Here is a 21,097-nt window from a genome sequence, read left to right on the forward strand (position 1 = left end):
TGCGAAGCGTTACATCCATTAGCAAAACAAAGTTAGCCAAGCTAACTAGCTAAACTAAGCCGTTTGTTTAACTTTACACCAACTCGAACGGCTACGTCATAATTGTTTTTGTCAGACGAAGCTGAAAATAAAACCAGAAAGTGGAGAAATGTGGACAAAATGCGTTCAAAAACAGCGCGAGACACTTTTGAAAATGACGTGACGTAAAAAAAAAACATGCGCGAGGTTTTCGCCTAGCCAAAGATCGTCTACAGACGGACAAACAACAAAGATGCTCTCTCTTAAAAAAAAAAAAAAGTATGAAATTAAAAACTATTATTTTTTTTAATTTGCCAAATAAACTGAATTCACCTTTTTATACCCAAATTTGAGCCGGCTCACTGGACTGGACCGTATTAATAACTATAATTTTACATCTTAATCATGAAATAATGTGCTTTACTATGTTTGTTTTGTAAAACCAGTACATTTTGAAAATTCATTGCTAATAAGCAGTAAAAATAATTTCGGTTAAAGAAATTCTTCTACACACACTAGTGTATTCAAATTATTTTGTTAATTTAGGGCAGCTGTGGCTTTAGGTGGTGGTCATATGTCATATGCATAGTTTTTTGATTGGTTTCCCCAATGAGATTCTAAATGGATATTTACTAGTTTAGAAGGGATTTGTTTGAGTAAACTTAAAGTAGGAAAAATCAAAAAAAGTTAGACATTTAGGCTTCAAGGGTAGTAACAGCATTGATGTGGGTTTTTTCCCCCAAATAAGTGTCACTCACTGGATCTTTTCTGAAATACTCGACGAAAGACTAGCTTGTCTGACTCCAACATCCCTGTCACATTCAGATTGATTAAAATCACCTTTCTTCCCCATTATGATGCTTGGTTTATCTTCACTTTGTCTACATGCATTAAGATGCTGCCGTGAGATTGGCTGTTTATTACCTGTTAATGCAAATATCTCAAGTGGCAGGTGAATGTAAAAGTTTTATCCTACTGGGAAATACATTATTCAGACATTGTTATTATAAACAAGGCACAGGCCTCGACAGAAAGAGCTTAATTATGGCTAATTTCCAAAATCAGCCATAAATAAGGTCAGTTGTATTTTATTTCTTTAAATATAAAAAATCCCCTTAGCCAGAGAGTGTACAGTTCACGATTTTTAAACAGGGCGTCTTGACAATAATGGCGATTAGGTCTCCCTCTTCCAGATAAACACAGAAACCGTCTATGACGACGCAGAGAGCGGAAAAAAAATAAATGTTTGTGGTAATTTGGTTGTCCACAAGGGAAGTCTTGATGAAATAAGTATGTGGTGACGATCATCTATTTATGTGCACACTACAAAACAAAACCACCGCTTTTTTAAAAAACAAACTGATTATGGAATGAACAAAAAGGAAAAGATACTAAAAAAAAATAAAAATAAAAATACACAGAACTACGACTGGTGAAAATATTCCCCCTTTGGCATCAAATGCATCTAACAGACAACTGATCTGGACCTGAAAACCAACCATCCCATAAGCAGCATATTGCTTTTGAGAGATGAACGGCAATCTGTTAATTATTGGATTGGGACACGGCGAAAACATTTGATGTGATCACACGGACGTTGGACTCTCTCGACGCGTGTTCTTTGCATCGTCACCAGTTTCGTCAGAAAACTGTCAAAACTTGTGTATCTTCAGTGCTGTGCACTCTACACCCACGCGTGGTGATGTGCTGCTGGTTGTTTCAGTTAAGTCATACGAAAAGAGGAAAAAAAAAAATCCCTGGCTTCAATTCAGCTTTTTATCAATGGAGGCTAAAAGTTATAAAGTAGGAATTTAGCCTGGATCCAAAAATCTGAATTTTCACCTGTTGTCCAGGATCCAAGCGCACACTATAACGCTACTGTCATAGCAACCTACCGGCAACACCCGCAGTCAATCTGGGGGCCCCTAACACAAGCTTTACAGGCTTTTTGTACTAGTTACTGTGATGTCGACCAGTTCTCCCGCCTAACTAAGCACCAAAGGGTTGGTAAAGTTCATTGTAGAAGAAATAAACCAAACAAAACGAAACAAAAACATGACAAATCATTGTTCCATCCGTCCGTCCGTCCTCCCGTCCAGCCTGCATCAGTCCGTTAGCGCGCTTTTTGTCCTCTTGCCCAGCTTTACCGCGCTGGAGGCGACGGCGTTACCGTTGCAGGCTCCCGCCGACGCCAAACTCGGGTCCAGCTGCTCGCCCTCGGTGTCCGGCAGCTCCTCCCGGATCTGCCGCAGGCGGACCATGGCGCGGTCGATGGTAGACGTGTTCACCAGGTTGAAGTCGTGCATGCTGACCAGGTGGAGCAGGAAGTTGCGGCAGAGGTTGCGGCGGGCGATGTAAGCGCCACTGTTCTCCACGAAAAGCATGATGGCCTGATTCATCTGGTTGTCTGCTATAAAACTGCAAGGGCATTTAAAAAGTATAAAAAGGAACTTAAGATTCAACTTTTAAGGCAAAACATCCAGTATCCAATAATGTTTAACTACACAACATACCCGTTCTTCATCACATGGAGATTCCACAGCTTCATCACCTCTTTCTCCCCTTCATTGACATCCGTGAACTCATCTAGTTGCTGCAAGCACAAAAACAACAGCATATTACATTAAAGTGTGACGGGATATGAACGCAGCGAAAGGATACGAGAGAGTTTTCTCATTTATTATTTTCTTCAAAACAAGTTATTTTCAGACCAATAGTGACATGTATAATAAAATTAAATGGGTTTTAATAACTTGGTAAATCTCAAATGGCACAGATGGTGCCAAACGCCTAGACATCTCTTTACTAAAACCTCTGTCATTTTACTCTGCTTCACTTCAGCAGCATCAGACTTCGCACAGCTCATGTCCACATGTTACATGACCTCCAAGTGTTTTTAAAGGTGATATTTACTTTAAAATGCAATATTTCTTTAGGCGAGGGATAAAAAAATCCTTAATTTATGCTGTGTTCCATGTGCATTTACTCTGACACAGTGGCATCTACACTGAAACTTACACCTCTGGTGGAATCTCACAAGTGTTATCTTTATTTTGATACCAAGATAATCCACATTAAGCTTGTAACTGCAGAGATTTACTCTATTTAGTTTGGGCATGTCATTTTCGAGCATGGACTCCAAAAAGAGAGTCAGGGAAGAAGAGGTTAATGTTATTATAAACACTTTACGTCTGTATAATCATTTATTTCCATCTCTTGTTTTTATTACCATGTTATGTTGGTGAGCGGAGGACAATTTCCACCTTGGGGGACAAAGTTCGATTCTATTTGACCATCCCGTCCATATAAGCTTCTTCTACTATAATTATATTCTCACTGGCGATCCACATTTCATGATATAATTTTGCTTGGTACTAATCATGACCAGGTTTTCTTGTTACCATCAACAGTTGGAATAACACACAAGTTAAGTCACGGCTTCTCACCGTCGCAGTCTTCTCTCTGAGCCAATCGGGATCCCTCTCATCCTCGCTGTCCTCTTCCATCTCCTGGGGCCGCAGAGGCATACAGCTGTCACTGTGAAAGTAGAGGCGGTTGTGTCCGCTGACGTAGGTCCTCTGCTGTTCCAGCTCGCCATCTTCAGACTCCAAAAACTCTGACAGACTTGGCTTGGTCCTCTTAGGCCTGGCGGGAGGGGTAGAAAATACATTCTGCATAAATACGACGTACGCTGGAATTTCAAATCTGTGCGTTGAAACTTGTCGTTTGGTCCAAAAACCTCCTCATCGTCGACTTCAATTACTACCACAGTTACTTTTTCAGCTAAGCCCTTAGCATGCTTTTGGGTGGTACAGCAGTGAAAAGGGTCCCCTCTCAAACACCCAGCACAATAATCAACTTTTGGTGAAAAGGAAGCAATGACTCGTGAAATAAAATCTGCTTTCCAACATCAACAAAAGTATTTAACAGTATTTCAAAACCATTAAGTTCACAGAATTAATTCTAGTTAATCACCTTCTTTGACACGTGGTGACTGAGTATAAATACCGCTCTTGTACAAAGCGGTAATAAGCTCACCTGCAAACCAGTATGTGAGTGACAGCCGTCCTCTTGACCGGGCCGTTGCGGCTGAAAGCGAAGCCTGGCTGGCTGTGGATGTCCTGAGGGTTGCCGACATACGAGCCGTCATAGCACTCGTTGATAGACACGTCTATCCTTGCTCCTTTGGGGTCAGGCTGCAGGGGAACAAAAAAGAAAAGAAAAAAAGATAAGTGAAGCTGTAGCTTCCTGCAGCTAAATGTCAAGGTTAAATGTGTGATTTCTCAAAGCATACACAACAGCAAGCGCCTGTGCAGGAAGGGAAGTAAAAGCTGCTCTGATGACGCCGTCAGTGGAATCACAAGAGTTGAGAATAGACTCATTTACCGACACTCCAAACATGACTTGACCTCAACAATGCAGTATACATTTTTGCATGAGAAGCTTATTAATCATCATCCACAGAAAACCCTGCACAACAACCATCTATATTCCCAGAACCCAAATTATTGATTTGCTCCAATCCTGACTGGACGGGAGTATAAGTCCAAGGAAAACCTAACATACATGTGAAGATAATTAGCTCTGGAAACAATAATTTATTAATAGATGAATGTAAAAACAAACTGCTCAATGAATAAATAAAAAAACTGAAATACAGCCTTCCCAAAAACACACCGTGTAGCTGAAAGCCTATCGTAGCTCTGAAAATTGTCCAATATAAACCTCTGTTTTGCAAATATTAGACGACATTAAAACACAGATTGAAGGCAAACCCACACACAGGGTCTCTGCGGGTTTCAACAAGTCAAATTTAAGACTTTTTAAAGACCATAATGAATACAATTTAAGACCCATTTCAAATCTATACTGGCCAAAACGTACAAAAGACATGAAGGAAAATTGGAGCCACAGTGGACCAAATCTTGCAATTGGGCTTAGCTGTGGGCTTTCATTAAGTTTTCTCTGCTGCTATGCTAAGCTGTATGACACAGCTAGTGGTGCTCGATAAATTCTCACCGTGCAGCACAGGTGGCCTCCTTTAGCTCCGCGTTGTAGTTCTGTTATCGCATCCTCAAAAATAGAAACATTTCAACACGACACGTTTTATATAAAAATAACGCAAATAGATTTTTAAGAGCTTTCAAAACTGTATTTAAGACCTCTTTAAGAAGAGTTTATGAGAATTTAAGACATTTTAAGGCCTTAAATTCAAATTATTGGATTTAAGACTTTAAGACCCCGCGGATACCCTGCACACAAACAAACAAACAATCTGTGCCTTACCACATAGCTGAAGATGAAGCGGGAGTGGGAGAGTTTGAGGTGTTTGAGGAGGCTGTAGAGTTTGCTGCAGTTGAGCGTGCACCAGGGACAGTGGAGATCGTCTCTCGCCTCCGTCTGCTGCCGTGTGTTGTTGTTGTAGAGGAACTGAGCGAGAACGGAGCAAAATTAGACAACAGGACGCTCAGCAAGCGTCAATGGGTCGAGTAGTCTAAGCTATTCAAGCTAAGATTTACTTCATAAAAGTCTTGACTAAACGGACAGGAAAATAAAAATGACAACAATTCCAATCACTTGAAACTAGATAAAGCAGTCGGAGTGGAAACCTCTGCCAAGGCTGCTCAGTTTTGTATCTGCGTGCAATTATGCCTCTCACAGACAAATGTAAGAAAGAAAACGTTTGTTCAGCCACCTCATCACAGGCTTGTGTATTCCTTGTAACGTACAGTACCTGATAAAATATACGTAGCTTCTGCCGCGGCTCACACGGGACCAGCTCTTTCCTCGTCTGAATGTCTGTGCTCACCGACTCTTTCACTGCTGACGGGAACAGAAAAAAAGTTACCTTAGGAGAAACAATCTGGCGGAGTTGATCCATGCAGTGTTCCCACCACGACTTACACATGAGCATCGCTCTGTGGTTGCTGGTCCGGGTCTCCATGGGACTGGAGCTGTCGGAGTTGCGGGTAGCGAGGGGTTTTGCAACGGGGGCAGTGGACTTTCCGCTGGCATCACCTGTCCAACGCAGCGTGAACTGCAGTGTGGGTCCCTGAGAAAAGGTCTCAAACGGTGGCAGTCTCTGCAGGACGGTACCAGAGTAAAAGTCAGTGATAACGGTGGTGGTGTAAAGAGGATTTAAAAAGATCAAGTGAAAAATCTGATAAATAATTCACATTCTCAGGGTGTGACAAATGAGGTCATGCATTTGAAGCTTTTTTTCATGATTAAAACCAGATTTCTGATTGCTTTAGCTTCTTAAATGTGAATATTTTCTGTTTCTTTGCTCCACATAAACAAAGAAATCATTCAAACTGAATCATTTTTGGTTTGTGGACAAAAACAAGACGTTTGACAAACACTAATCAACCTTTTCTGGACCAAACGATTCATCTACGTCTAACCTTTCCGTCGAGAATGGTTTCCCACGTGGCCTGCTTCTTGCTCACAGGACTGTCCTCCATCCCTTGCATCGAGACCTCATACTCCCCGTCCAGCAGCTGCAACCTTCTGCAAAAGACAAATCCCGTAAGAGTCCATAAGTGGTACAGTCGAAGGAGGAGCAACGAGAGAATCTTAGATTGAAGAATCGCAAAACAATTACCTATTCTTATCGAAGACAGTCATCTGTGCAACAAACGTCTCTAGGGTCTCTCCGTCCTCTCTATGGGATGAAGTTCTCTTCTTTCTACTCGGAGTATCCGTTACATCTGTGCATTAAAAAAAACAAAGATACAGAAAACCTGGCTCGTCACAACCAGCAGATTGCTTCACACACAAACTCTAAACACAGCAAATGCACTTTTAAATGTGAACTTCCCACAACTCACCAATGTTTTCATTGGCTTCTCCGTTGACCAGGCCGTTGGTTTCCCTCCTCCCTGTACGCGATACCCTGAACAGGAGCGAATAGGACTTCACCATGTGGCTGTTGCTGGGCTCAAACTCGTTGCTGGAGACCAATAAAGACGGGTAGGAGCCAGACTTGGTTTGGTTACTGTCAGGATTCAAAGGCACCTGCTTTTTACCTGTAGGCACTTGCTTTATCGGGCAGCTGACATCCTGAAATATAAACAACAACAACCACCACAGTCACTGGTTAATAAACTGAAGTTTTCCTGCTGAGAAATGAGTCTGGATCAATAGGAATTTTTTCTTTACCTTGCGTTTTTTATGGCAGACTTTGACAAGTAGCACCTCCAAGGACACAGAATTTTGTTCATTTTCTGAAACCTGAGATGGCTTTTCTGAATTGGAACAAAGAGAGTTCAGCATCAATCATTTTGTCAACATGGCTACTGAGGATCATACTTTACTTTCAATTTAGCATTGACTGTCATTGTGTAAAAGCAACATAGCACTTACAACAACGCAGTAATGCCTCATCATTCCCAACTCTTGATTAAACAATGTTAGACAATTATCTGGGCACTTGTGGATGTCTCCCTTTACACAAACACTTACTGAAGAATAATAAAGCCTGCTTACCATCCTTATGGAAGAACCCAGTGAAGGTTAACTGTAAATGTGAAGACAAGCTGAAACAGAAACGTACGGGTGAACTTTAGTCAGACGCTCCACGTGTTAACGAACATGTCTTATGCGTCTTTAAGGTTTCTCTGGTATTGTATTCTTTGAATACATCCAACAATAACTGCGTTACCTTGGAGAATCCTGCTCCCCCTTCATCTTCTCCACAGTCTGCAACATATCATCAACTTTGAATGTTTTCCTGGGGAAGGAACAACAAGTTTCAAATCAATTCAATCGTTTAAAAGCGATATACGACTTGTACGCGAGTAAAAATGCATCAGATTTCCTACCTTCTGGCATTTGATCGACTGTTTCTGTGAGACATGAAGGTGAGCGTCCTGTGCAAAAATATAGGCTGAAAGTAAAAGGGGAAAAAGTCATTATTAAATCAACAAATCATAGACGACACAGACTAAATTAATGAAACTAGAGAAAGCCACCAGAAAGAGCCAGCCTCTGCCCAAGGCTGCTGCTCAGTTTCTAATATCAATACACTTCTAAATTGCAAGGTTAACAACTCTCCTGAATGAAGATCTGGATCCTAATCTAACAACTTCTAGTTATTTTGTCCTGAGACCATAACTGACATATATTATAGATATTTATACATGTGTCCTTTACAGTTTAAGCTACACTTACCAAGAGACGCGTGTTCCTTATATTGATCTTTTAAAACATGCTTCTAAAGCACTGCTAAGTCCATAGATTTGTTCATTATTTTGTCATCTATGGTGTAGAACTGGAAAACACCGTTTTTATTCAGATTCTTTGGTGTCATAAATTGCCGCTAAGGACGACAGTTTGTTATTTTTGTCCGCAACTGGTGCCGCAAAACAACATAACTTCACTGCCGTCTTCTTCTGATGAGAAAAGAGGGCCAGGCTGCGCACACGGCGCCCTCTGCTGGAAACGTTGGCTTGATATTTTGAACTTGAACAGGTTCGAGTTTGAAATATCACCTACAAGTGCACGGTGTAGTCATATTAAATAACTACGCTGTTTTTAATGTAAGCATTAATATTATTAGTGACACAACAAGCTAGAGAGATCCAAATGTTTTAAAATTTGCATCATTGGTTCTGTGAAAAGTGCATTCATAACAAGGGAAATTGATATGGAAATTGAATTGAATAGAATTAGATAATTGGCCGGGGTAATAATTCAAATTTTTAATTAATCACTTACTGCAATCAAGTTCCTTGTGCGGAGAAATCTGTATATCTGTGTGGGTTCTGAACAAAGGGGAAAGGTGTTATGCAGGCATTTTATTTTGACATCTATCTAACAAACTTCAATTTCTCTACGTAAACATCAGAACAAAGACACAAAACACAGGTGGCAAACACCCACCAAGTCCATACTGTATATACTCTGGAAACTGTCTATAATGGACATTGTTTTTAAACTTTCTATAGTGTACTTTCTTGGAAATGCATGTTTATTATACATTATCTTTATCATCACTGTCTCTGCTGCTGTGACAATGTACATTTCCCTACTGCAGGACTAATGTGAACAGATAATGAACAATACGTTAGTGAACTATTTTAATTTTATTACTTTATAATAAGTGGCTGAATACGCTTCTGACTATGTATTGACCCTGTTTCTGTGTTATAAACTGCTTTAAGTTTACATTGTTTCACATCATGTTTTTATGTATTTAAGCAATGTATACTTTGGTCAACTCTATAATTTGTATATGTACTATAGGAATACATTTGGATTAGATTGGAGATGTTAGGCTATAATAAACAATATCAAGGGCAAAGTCCCCAAAGTCAAGAGGCCTGCAAGTCACAAATAACTAACAAATCAGTGAACTGAATATCTAAATGATTTTCTTCTCACGCTCCCAAAAACACAGACAAACGAAAAACAATCTTTTCAATGTTATGGATGTCAGTGATTTACTTGAAGACTCCTTTCCACGTGTTCATTTAATTCCCTTTACCTAACAATATATTTTTTAATTTTATATAGTTTTGTCCTTCAATGTGTTGCTTGTTTTTGTCTTTATTTACCTTATTCTCACACTGTGTCCATGTGTACAGCGGTCTAATCCTGTCGCACAGTGAATGCTCAGTACTAAAAAAGCTGTGTGATAAAGTGACGACGGGGGTGAACTCTTACTTTCAAAGGCCTGTAGGAAGAGCTCACGGTCGGCCTGGATCTGCTCCATCTTGGGCTTCTTCACAGAGTTCATCATCGCCGACGAAGCGGGATACACGGCGCCGTTGGCTTTGCAGCTCGCCCCGCTCATAATATGACCTGAGCTCTGCGACAACACGGCAACACGCGTTAACGCCCGACTTATAACACAAAACCCACCGGTGACAGAACAAGTTAGCTTAGCATGCACTCGCGTTAGCTGGCGAGCTAGGCGGCTAGAAGCACAAGGCTAGCTCCCGTGGCATTTCGGCGTAGAATACCCAGTACCCGGTGTTTTTTGTTTGTTTTTGTTTTCGCCAACAATAAATAAAATCATAGCGTCGACATATGGAGAATATCGGGCGTAAGTAAAGGCAACCCACCCTGGCTGATGGCATTAATTAGTTAGCCTCGCTGCCTTCAGCACCAGCCTGGCAGACTCAACAGCAGAAACCCATGAAGATGAAGAGGAGGCGGCGGCGAGAGACGCTCAAGAGTTAGCTAGCTAGCTTGCAGCGCTAGCATGGTTTTCCTCGAAAACAAACCGCGGCTATCGATTGCCGTCAGAGACGGTTCGGGCTATTTTTGAGCAAATTGTCACGAATCTGGATTATCATTTATTGTCGGTGTGGTTCCCCTTCAATTTCGTACTGAACAACAGAGCAGGAGTCGGTTGTCAGCCAATGGCAGACGCGCTGGCAGAACGCGGCGCCGCGATTGGCCGTCGCTCCCCGGAGATGACACACAACCCGCTCTCGCTTTCTGCGATTTTTGCGGGAAATCGAGTTTATTTATCAGCGTTCGCGTCTGATGATAAACGAGCGTGTGTAATAATCCCGTTAATCTGGATGCACGCGCACACGCGGGCACCGGAGGAAACCGAGAACAGATGAAGCGATTTAAACAAGAGGAGGAAATAAGAAGTGATCGAGGACAAAGTTAAGCTTTTTCAGGACACGATGTCAGGGACAAATGTCTAATGTATATAGAGGAAAAACAAGAACGAGTGGCAGCGATTCTAATAAAAGTCATAATTGTTTTATTGTCCTTGTATGTCCCTACAGCAGAAACACATGACATTAAATAAAAAGGCAACATTCAATGTCTGCTCTGTCTCATTTTTATCTGAATGTATTTAATAAACACTGTTGAATGACATCTAATTGATAAAGTATTTTGATTTTGTATTTACTCTCTGCTGACAGTGACAGTAGCCTTTTAGGTTATGATTCCATCTTTAGTCCAGTTCAATTAATACTAATGAGTAAGTATTGTATTGGGATATGTTATTAAGTAAAATTGCAGTGTACATATATATATATATATATATATATATATATATATATATATATATATATATATATATATATATATATATATATATATATATATATATATATATATATATATATATATATATATATATATATATATATATATGTATGAAAACAACAAAAGCAGCTTCATAACCTAATGTATAAATATGTATATATATATATTCACATATCTATGAAAACAACAAAAGTAGCTTCATAGTCTAATGTATACATATGTATATATATTCACATATCTATGAAAACAACAACAAAAGTAGCTTCATAATCTAATGTATACATATGTATATATATATAAATACACACATATGAAAACAACAACAAAAGCAGCTTCATAACTAATGTATACATATGTGTATATATATACACACACATATATATGAAAACAACAAAAGCAGCTTCATAACTAATGTATAAATATGTGTATATATATATATATATATACACACATATATATGAAAACAACAACAAAAGTAGCTTCATAACTAATGTATAAATATGTGTATATATATATACACACACATATATGAAAACAACAACAAAAGCAGCTTCATAACCTAATGTATACATGTATAGTAGTGGCAATGCATTACAATTATCATGCAAAACAGTGTTGTATTTATCATTTATACCTTTCATTCGTGTGTATATTAGTCATGTCTGTAAATTAACAAATTAATAATCAATTATGATATGGTCTGAAATAGAAATATTCAAGTAATTGTGAGAACACGGAGCAGAACACACCGCGACCGTGGTTTCCCGACGGAAACTATTTGTAGACGGAACCGGAAGCGCCGCCTATCACAACTTCCACACATGTGAGGAGGCGAATCGGCGCCTCAAGTCTTATTATTACCGTAGATTATTCAACCGTTTGAAGTTGACGTTAAAAATAAAAAACAACAAATTCACGACTGTAGTGTGACGCCGTGACGGCTGCGTGGGCGCGATGGCTGAGATCGTTCAGCAGCGGATTGAGGACAGGATCCCTGAGCTGGAGCAGCTGGAGAGAGTGGGACTGTTCACCAAGAAAGAAGTCAGGTAAGAAGAAGAATATACAGTCCATCCACAGCCGAGCAGTGACACTGATGTACACCGACTCATGTTAGTGTTGGCAAAACGATGTTTTTTAGTCATAGAAGTGAGATTAATAGAAGTAAATAGACAGTGATACACTGGTAGAGTGGATTGAAACACAAGTTGTTTGACTCATAACACAATTCGCTGGTCTCCATTTTGTCTATTCTGTATATTAAGGTGTAATAATACCCCTAAATAATGTCAATCCATCCATCTTAGTTTATTTATTTCATTCTTTCATTGACAAAAGAAAAGTGCAATTTAATCATCTTTGCAAATAAATACTCTGTTTTAGATCCATAATCAAGCGAGCTACAGCCCTGGAATACAAGCTACACAGGCTGATTGTGAACAAAGACGACTTCATTGCATACATTCAGGTAGAGTGACGTTATTGTGCAATTCCTGATTTTAATTTTTTTTAAAACACACGCACACACACAATCAGACGTTCTCTTTCATTACAGTACGAGATCAACGTGTTGGAGCTGGTCAAGAAGAGGAGAGCGGTGAGTGGCTCACTGTGTCGCTTTAGGTCTTTGGCTAGTCGTTAGTGTGGATTGAATTCAAATAAAATATGAATATTTATTATCTTAACGTTTCCTTTGCAGCACGTGCACTACCAGTTCAAACGAGAGGAGATCGAACTCCCCATCATCCATAGAATAAGTAGTATCTTCAGAAGAGCAACGAATAAGTGGAAGGTACTGTGAGCTTTGGTTTTAGTCTCGCTGAATGTAAACAATATTACTGGGAAGTAATAGATGACAGTATGTATGGTTTATTAATGCATTAAAGAAAGAATTAGTGTCATCTTTAATTCTAATCCAGATTTAAAAACACTACACTTTATCATTGTAAAAAGACCTAAACATCTGCGGTGTTTCCCACAGAATGATGTGCAGCTTTGGCTCTCACATGTCGCCTTCTGCAGGAAATGGGTATGTATGTATATCATCAAGTGTTGTAAATGCTACCCTAAGTCCTTTCATTCTAATAATAATGATTATAATTATTCTGATGTTTTGCTCATCAGTCCAGCAAGCTGCAGATCAGCAAGGTGTTCTCTGCCATGCTTGCCATCCACGCTGATAAACCAGGTACTGCTTCTTCAGAGCATTAAAGCCTCCACCGGGATGTAAAACAACGCGATCTCATCTTTTATCGTTTGCCTCTGCAGCTCTGTGGATGATGGCTGCCAAAAGCGAGATGGAAGACCGAGATTCTTCCGAAAGCGCGCGGCACCTTTTTCTGAGGGCTCTGCGCTTCCACCCCAACAACAAGAAGGTTTACCAGGAGGTACGGAGAAGCACCGTGTGACAGATCGGTGGCTGCTACCATTTAAAGACGGTTGTCAGATACCTGTGTTTTGATTTTCTTCACCGTGTGTTTTTTTTCTGTCAGTACTTCCGTATGGAGCTGCTGCATTCTGAGAAACTGAGGAAGGAGAAGGAAGATCTGGAGAAGGCGGAGGTCGACCTGGTGAGTTCATGAGATAATAAAGTTCATTCAATCGACACAAACAGGAGGAAATGCATGAAAAAGTAGTAATATACACAGTACTCCCATGTCCAGTGGCTGAATACCTACTTTTTTCACACCTGCCTCCAGGGCGAATATGAATTCTCTCCAGAGATCCTGAGCGGCAAACTGGCTGAGGTCGTGTACAGAGATGCTACAGGAAAAATCAAAGGTAGTTAAAGGGATACTTCACCGATTTGAATGTGGCTTTGTATTGCTAAAATAGCAGTAGTATTTTTTAGAAAATGCGCTTCCCTCCCTCAGTTTTTCACTGAGTTGTAAAAAAATCTGTTTTCCATTTTCAAAATTTGACCTACTGTGATGCAAAACACGTCATTTGACTCACAGTAGGGCACATTTGGATAAGAGAAAAGTCAGGGAAAAACTGAGGGAGGGAAGCACATTTTCAAAAAAATACTACTGCTATTCTAGCAATACAAAGCCACATCCAAATCGGTGAAGTATCCCTTTAAGTATATAGATGACACAGTGACTTTCTCATCCAACACTGCAAAAAAAACACCCACACTCGTCCTTTTCACAACAGTTTTCCCTCCGTTTGTCCACTTTACGTTTGTGTAAATTGTGTGTGTTTTTTTTTGTCCCACAGACGCAGAGTTTGTCGTCTCACTTCTGAACATCGCCGCCATCTTCGACTTCACCAAAGAGCTCCAGGACTTCATCCTGCAGGAGTGAGATTTTTTTTTTCATCACTTTTCAGAACTTCCGTGCTTTGTCTCTCACGCGCACACACATTCGCACGCCCTGAGCTGAAATAGAGCTTTTAAACACAATCGTGTTCCAGCTTACAGACGAACTACACGGAAGAAGCCTCGACGTGGGATTTTATGGCCAAGAGGGAGCTGGACGCTCCCGGGGCAGGGGAGGAGCTGCCGACCGCCAAGGGCCGAGCCTCGGACATCAACCGCAGAGAGGAGCGCTGCTGCCAGGTCTATGAGGAGGGAATCAAGAGCCTCAACTCTGGTACGAGCTAATGCATGAATACACAGAAACTACTCTTTCTAAAGGCTAATATAATTCACTGAGAATCAAAAAAGTTATTACAGGGATCAGTGGTTTCTTATTAGGAATGAAAATCACTATCACTGGTCTTTCTTTCTTTCTTTCTTTCTTTCTTTCTTGCATGAGTAATAATAAAGCGCCTGAGCAAGACCAGAGAAAAGTAATAACTGAAGCTTTTTTTTAACCACAGACAAATAATAATAATACATAAACTTAATTTTAAGTTGTGCAGCACCTTTCAAAACATCTAAAAAGTGCTTTACGTGTTAGAAATGGGATAAAATAATGAAATCTTGCAATTAAAGTACAAAGATTATAAAAGATTGGGTGCTAAAAATGATTTATGCATATCACCTCCCACTCTTGTTATAAAGACTGTAAATCAATGAGTTTCTTTTCCTTCTTTTTTTTAAAAACACATTAAATCCACAATTGTCTAATTCCACTTTAATTACCTTTCATTTAATGTAAACTATATCTAGTTTTTGTCAGTCTCGTGTTGCGTTCACTGACGCCATGATGTCAGGTGTCCGTATAACACGTCATTACTCAGGGTATCCGCGGGGTCTTAAAAAGTCTTAAATCCAATCATTTGAATTTAAGGCCTTAAAATGTCTTAAATTCTCCTAAAATCTCATAAAAGGTCTTAAAAACACGTTTGAAAGGTCTTAAAAATCTGCACAAACTTCAGTCTCGCTTTGAAATGTTTCTATTTTTGAGGATGCGATGACATAAGTACAACACAGAATTAAAGTAGGTCACCTGTGCTGCCCGGGGAGAATTTATTGCGCACCACTAACTAATGTGCTATGCGCGCCCGCCGAATTCATTATGGTCTTTAAAAAAGTCTTAAATTTGACTTGTTGAAACCTGCAGAGACCCTGTTACTGAGCTTGTGTGCTTTGTGCTCCAGAGCCCATGTGGACCTGCTACGTGGTCTTCTGCTGGGAAAGACTGAAGAGGAAGACCAACGTCGAAGAGCTGAAGGAAAAGGTGACGCAAAAAGGCTGCTTCAAGCCCAATTTATACTCCTGCGTAAAGTGCTCTGCGTAGGTCACGCAGAGTCCTCTGCGTCGACGCAGAGCCTGTCGAAGAGCCTCTGCGTCGTCTCCGACTGCACGAGATATTCTTTAAGTGTCCGTCACTTTGTCGAGGGACAACGGAGACGGCAAGAGCTGCGATTGGTCCTCAGGACAGACCGAGCTAAGCTGCTCTGCGTCGGCTCACAGTGAGCACCGAGCGTCCACAGAGGGCGGAGCTGATCACCGCCGACAACGTCGCTGCCAAACTATAAATACGTCATATCTTAACACACACAGCACATGTTTAGACTCTAAATGGCCAATTTCTCACCTCAAATTATCTTAAAACTGCGTTCCGTCACACAGAAAAGTGAGAAACGGCCACTGTTTCGACAACAACAGTCTTTCTCTCTCGGACGCCATTGCTCACTGTAGCCAAAAGCACAACAACCTTGCGCAGCGACCCCTACTGATCGGGCGGGAAATTGCAACGCGTGTCCGTCACCACGACGCAGAAGTATAAAGGCTGGAGGCGTCTCCGTGGTGACGCAGTCGGATAACGCATACGCAGTCGGAGAAGTATAATGTGGCCTTTATTCTCACTTTGGCCCAAAAAAAATGTCGTCGACTTCAGTGTTTATTCGGAGGAGGAGGAGGAGGAGGAGGAGGAGGAGGTGCTGGTGGAGGTGGAGGTGGAGGTGTAAAGGGTGAATCCTGACACGTGTGAATGTGTTTGTTCCACAGAGGCAGGAGAGGCTGCTGAGTGTGCTGCAGCGAGCCCACGACTCCTCGCTGCTAAAGGAGGTTTATTATAAACACTGGGTAAGATGATGTCTTCATGTCTTCATTTGTAAAGCACCTTTCAAAACAGTTAGAGTTCAAACAATAGCGTTATTATGATTCTGTGTTCTAATAATAACCAGGTGTTAGGGTTAAATAATGGAACAATGACGGAGGAATCGCGTACAATAGAGTCATAAATCAAAGTGTCGTACGGAAAACAAAGGCTCACTGAACTTGTCGATGTTTCCACGTCGTCGCGAAACCAGGTGCAGATCCTGCTTTCATCCGGAGACGCCGAGGCAGCGGCGAGCGTGGCCATGGCGGCCGCGCGGCGCTACAGTCGGTCGGCGTCGGCGTGGAGCCTGAGTCTGCAGACGCTCGTGCACCTCGGGAGAGAGGACGTCGGCGGGTTGTTCCGGGAGGCGCTCGCACATGTGAATCCCAAGGTACACACACACACACACAGACACACACAGTAGAAGTGGGTCATCTCCTTGGCCTAATTTGTTACAACTCCATTGTATGAACTTCCTTTTAAATGGCTTCCTTCCCCTCTTTCCTGATGTGGAAACGATCTCATCGTGGATTAAACGGCACCTTTCGACACAAAAGCCGACTTCTGTTCACATTTAAAGTGTTTGGGAATCTGAAGTAATTGTTAATCCCTGTCAGCGCCTTTAGATACTGAGGGGGAGGGGCTATACTGATACTCATGGTCACCACTAAACCAACAATTTCTGCACACAGTATTATAATAATAATAATAAAGCTGTGACTGTGAAGACAGATGCTTCTGTGATAGTAGAGTTGTTGTAGAGGTTTCATAACCTGCTTCTTTGTGCTTCTTTCTTTATGTTGCAGATATTATCCCCTTTTCAGAGTTTATTCTGATCATTTCCAGGAGTCAAATCGGTATAATCTGTGACAAATAGGAGTGCGATGGAGATATTGTGTAATCCCACTGGTTAGAAAGCAGCTAACGGCTAAATGCTAACACTTAGGATCGCAGTACGGTAGTCATTTTGTTACTAGGACGATAATATTGCAGTAAAAACCATCAAATATCTCAAATGCACTTTACAGTTTGGTGATAACAAAGGTCATAATGTGAGTGTAAGGATATTTATATTGAAGTAATATGCAGGTAATTAATAGCTCTTACCATATGCAACCGTCAGTGTTATACGTCCATCTGAAAAAGATTTGGAAACAAATTCATTAAACACACGTTTTCCAATGATTTCACTCAGTTATTACTTTCTAATTTCCTTTTTTTTTAACTGTAATATTACAAACTATTATTAAACACGATCATACTGTTACGGTTAACAGCTAAACGGTTGATTTCCCCCTCTCTGACAGGAGAGTCTGACGCTGTGGCAGCTGCAGGTCGAGTGGAGCGCGGCCAAAAAGAGTCCTGAGGAAACGGAGGCCGTGTTCAAGGTAATTCAGCCGCGACACACGAACCGACTCGCATTTTAACAGCACCGATGCCGCAGGAAACGGGGAAACATTAACGCCAACAACAAAAACAACGCTTTTCTCTTCTCTCGTCTCGTTTCCAGAAAGGTCTGACGTCGGCAGTCGCGGCCGTTTCCATGGAGATGAAAGAGCGCTACCTGGATTGGTCCTACGCCACCGGAGGCTACAAGAAAGCCCGGAGGACCTTTACAAGGTGAACGCAGTAAAAAAAATTACCCGTCGTCCTAGATTTCAAACGATACATAATCAGAAATGCACTCGCCTTGAAAACACTGCAAACACAATAACGAAGAGCATTTGATGAAAATAGGAAACTTTTCTTCTGCAGTTTACAGGAGAATCGCCCGCTGTCCAAGGACTTCTTCACCAGAATGATCCAGATCGAGAAAGAACACGTACGTACGCGCAGAACGAAAACACACTGCAGAGGTTTTAGTTTGTGAACGGATTCAGAAATGATGAGTTTAACTGTACAGTTCTAACACTGCTCACTTCCATTGATTGATTCCCATGACTAAAGTACCTCCGTACGTTGTTTTATACGTGGAAAAAACAAATTTTTGGTGCACTGATTGTTAATTATGATTCTGATTATGATTGGTCTGAACTGAAATACGGCCGAATAGGTTGCGATTCGGCTCACACGTGCCGGCTTTTAAGCAGCGCTGTAGATAAAAACACCAGACTCCTCGGTTAAATATTAAAGATTTTAGACCAGGGGTCTGCAACCTTTAGGGCGAAAAGAGCCATTTTTGTCGTCTCTCCGCCCAAATAAAATTATTTTGGAGCCACAAAAAAAACCCCACAAAATGAAGATAATAACACGTATAAAGGTTTTTATACAGACATACTATATACAATAGCAATAGTCTCTTTCATTTATGACATTTAAGAACAAGAACATGTTCAGTTTATACCCAACCTCTTATAAAGTGGAGCAAAAAACAAAGCACATATTGGCGTAGACCTGGTTCTTCCATTGTTTCATTGTTTGTGGCAAATTAAAGAAATCAAAATGAACCCGTTTTGAAATAAACGAAGCAAATATTTGGATTGTATGTCGTTCATCTTTGGATCTTTGGATCTTTGGATCTTTTCGGATCCAAAGATGGACAGGACACATCCAAACGTGTACTTAATATTGCATTTAACATCGACGTTGGATGTGATGCACAACATATCGAAACACTTTTATTTGTCGCCCTTGATCTCTAAAGCTACAAGGAGCCACTGCAGAGTGGCTGAAGAGCCACATGTGGCTCTAGAGCCGCAGGTTGCAGACCCCTGTTTTAGACGTTTCCTTTGCTAAATGATGGAGATTAACGCATCTTTTCAAAGACTTTATAAGTCTTTTTAACTGATCCACAGTTAGGTTTGATTCGCTAATGACTCTTACGGTCAGACTATAGACTATATCGATTAGTATGTATTGATTTTGCTGATAGTTTGATGTTTTACATGCAGTTTTTAATGCGACAACACCCTTGTTTTTATAGGAGACTCCGAAGATGAACAATCTGAGAGATTACTACGAGAGAGCCCTGCAGGAGTTTGGCACAGCAGACGATGGTAAGAAAAACAAAAAACACCAGTCGAAAGGAAAGGAGTGTTAGTCAAAAACATTTTTATTCACAATAGGTTTTGCTTTTCAAGTATTTAAGGACAAGATTACACGTTTCAGTCAAACAAAACCACACACACAACTTGATATGAGAATATAAATACTTGTCAGTTGTCAGATGAATCCTTGTGCATCTCCATCCTTTTATATATATATTCTTTTTTAACTTCCTTGTAGATCTGTGGCTGCAGTACATCCAGGAGGAGCTGGGGCCTCACGGTCAGCCTGAGAACTGTGGCAAGATCCACTGGAGAGCCATGAAGTTCCTGGAGGGCGAGAGCGTGGAGAGATTCACCACCAGATACACTCTGCTGCAGACGGGACACTTGTAACCAGAGCGATGTGTCGCTGTTGTTAAAGCGCACGTTTTCACAAGTGTTCCTTTTGTGTTGAAGACCGTTTGTTGTTGTTATTTTCCGACCTAGAAACGGTGCAGTTTCTGAAGTTTTCAGTCTTCTGTGGTTCACAGACGCGAAGTCGAAGGGTTTTCTATAGATAAGCTGCGATCTTTAACGTCGGACCCGCTTTTCATTATCGTATACGAGACGGTTGTTTTGTTGGAGGATGCGGTTTAAAACGCAATGAATTTTTCATCTATATGTCCTTTTTGAGAAGTAATATTAAATCCCGTTTCCTCTGGGACAATAACGAATGTGTTTGTATTCCTCAAATCACCCAAGTCCTAGTTTCCATCGACCCGAAAACACACAAAACGTTTAAATTTCAGACGACGCATGACTGCAGTCGGTACCTATTATCACGCGTGTTGATATGTGGTACGAAATGTCACATTTATAAGCGAAATCACTATAAATATAAAGCAGCGGCAGTACTGTAGGGCAGTATGAGTCGTTAAAATCTAAATATTTTCAACGGTTTCTAAGGTCACTTATATATTATATTGTGTAATATACTACAGGTCTATAAATAAACTGTTTCATGAAGTAAATTAAACGTACTTCCTGTCACAGGAGCTTTAAATTCTTAATTGATTTAATTAGGGACTAATTTAGAGAAATATACTAAAATGTGTAAAAGTTTTATATTCCTGTTCTTTAAGGCAGAAGTTGTTATTTTCTTCAATAATAATAATAATCCCTTTATGAAATGACCAAATTCTGCTGTCACACACTAACAACATAGTGTAGGACTGTCGTCATTGACTTTTTCATTGTGAGACTTGAGAAAATAACAAAAAAGTGGTCAATTTAATCTTAATTTTGAGTCACAATTATGCTTTTTTAAAGGTAAATAAAAGCAAGAAGTCAAATGTAGGAGTAATTTTAGTGCTTAAAGATGTTAAAATGAAATGTTAGATCTAAAATTGAAAGATACCGACTGCCAGCTACAAAAAGCTATTGATACTGGCCTTTAAAAAGTCCACATGGTCACACAGAGAGCATGAAAGATGTACATAAAAGGTGACACTAAAGATTTTAAAAGACGCGTCCTCTCACGATCCGCTCGTATGAAGCCAAAGTCTGCTCAGCGGTCGCTTCACCGCGTCACCGCGTCACCGCGATCCA

At 40.6% G+C, this 21,097-nt stretch overlaps 2 protein-coding genes across 2 annotated transcripts; one reads left to right on the forward strand and one right to left on the reverse strand.

Annotated features, from left to right (window-relative positions):
- Nucleotides 1–1,122: 1,122 nt before the first annotated feature.
- On the reverse strand, nt 1,123–10,145 carry suz12b (SUZ12 polycomb repressive complex 2 subunit b). The gene is made up of 17 exons (XM_083909273.1): nt 10,086–10,145; nt 9,685–9,829; nt 8,737–8,783; nt 7,842–7,906; nt 7,682–7,750; nt 7,507–7,556; nt 7,180–7,265; nt 6,849–7,080; nt 6,623–6,728; nt 6,423–6,528; nt 5,923–6,100; nt 5,753–5,841; nt 5,305–5,448; nt 4,057–4,214; nt 3,465–3,663; nt 2,532–2,611; nt 1,123–2,436 (listed from the first exon to the last, which is right to left on the reverse strand). Exons 1-17 carry the CDS (start codon nt 10,098–10,100, stop codon nt 2,124–2,126), a joined length of 2,082 nt encoding a protein of 693 aa, XP_083765399.1. The 5' UTR covers nt 10,101–10,145; the 3' UTR covers nt 1,123–2,123.
- Nucleotides 10,146–11,988: 1,843 nt separating this feature from the next.
- Nucleotides 11,989–19,909, forward strand: utp6 (UTP6 small subunit processome component; the record flags this gene model as incomplete). Its single annotated transcript, XM_083909277.1, has 19 exons — nt 11,989–12,080; nt 12,415–12,499; nt 12,587–12,628; nt 12,731–12,823; nt 13,013–13,060; nt 13,156–13,219; nt 13,300–13,418; nt 13,524–13,601; nt 13,731–13,812; nt 14,251–14,332; nt 14,446–14,624; nt 15,577–15,656; nt 16,430–16,507; nt 16,735–16,914; nt 17,831–17,911; nt 18,034–18,143; nt 18,279–18,345; nt 19,447–19,519; nt 19,749–19,909. 19 exons carry the CDS (start codon nt 11,989–11,991, stop codon nt 19,901–19,903), a joined length of 1,788 nt encoding a protein of 595 aa, XP_083765403.1. The 3' UTR covers nt 19,904–19,909.
- Between the last annotated feature and the right edge of the window lie 1,188 nt (nt 19,910–21,097).

Source organism: Microchirus variegatus (genome assembly GCF_963457635.1).
Source record: "Microchirus variegatus genome assembly, chromosome: 23".
Taxonomy (NCBI): domain Eukaryota; kingdom Metazoa; phylum Chordata; class Actinopteri; order Pleuronectiformes; family Soleidae; genus Microchirus; species Microchirus variegatus.

What these genes read in the sequence shown, in the direction of transcription:
- suz12b (XM_083909273.1), bottom strand. An exon ending in TGGGTTCTTCCATAAGGATG is followed by an intron (nt 7,266 to 7,506) that starts GTAAGCAGGCTT and finishes GTTCCAATTCAG; the next exon opens with AAAAGCCATCTCAGGTTTCA. An exon ending in ACTGTCTTCGATAAGAATAG is followed by an intron (nt 6,529 to 6,622) that starts GTAATTGTTTTG and finishes TGTCTTTTGCAG; the next exon opens with AAGGTTGCAGCTGCTGGACG.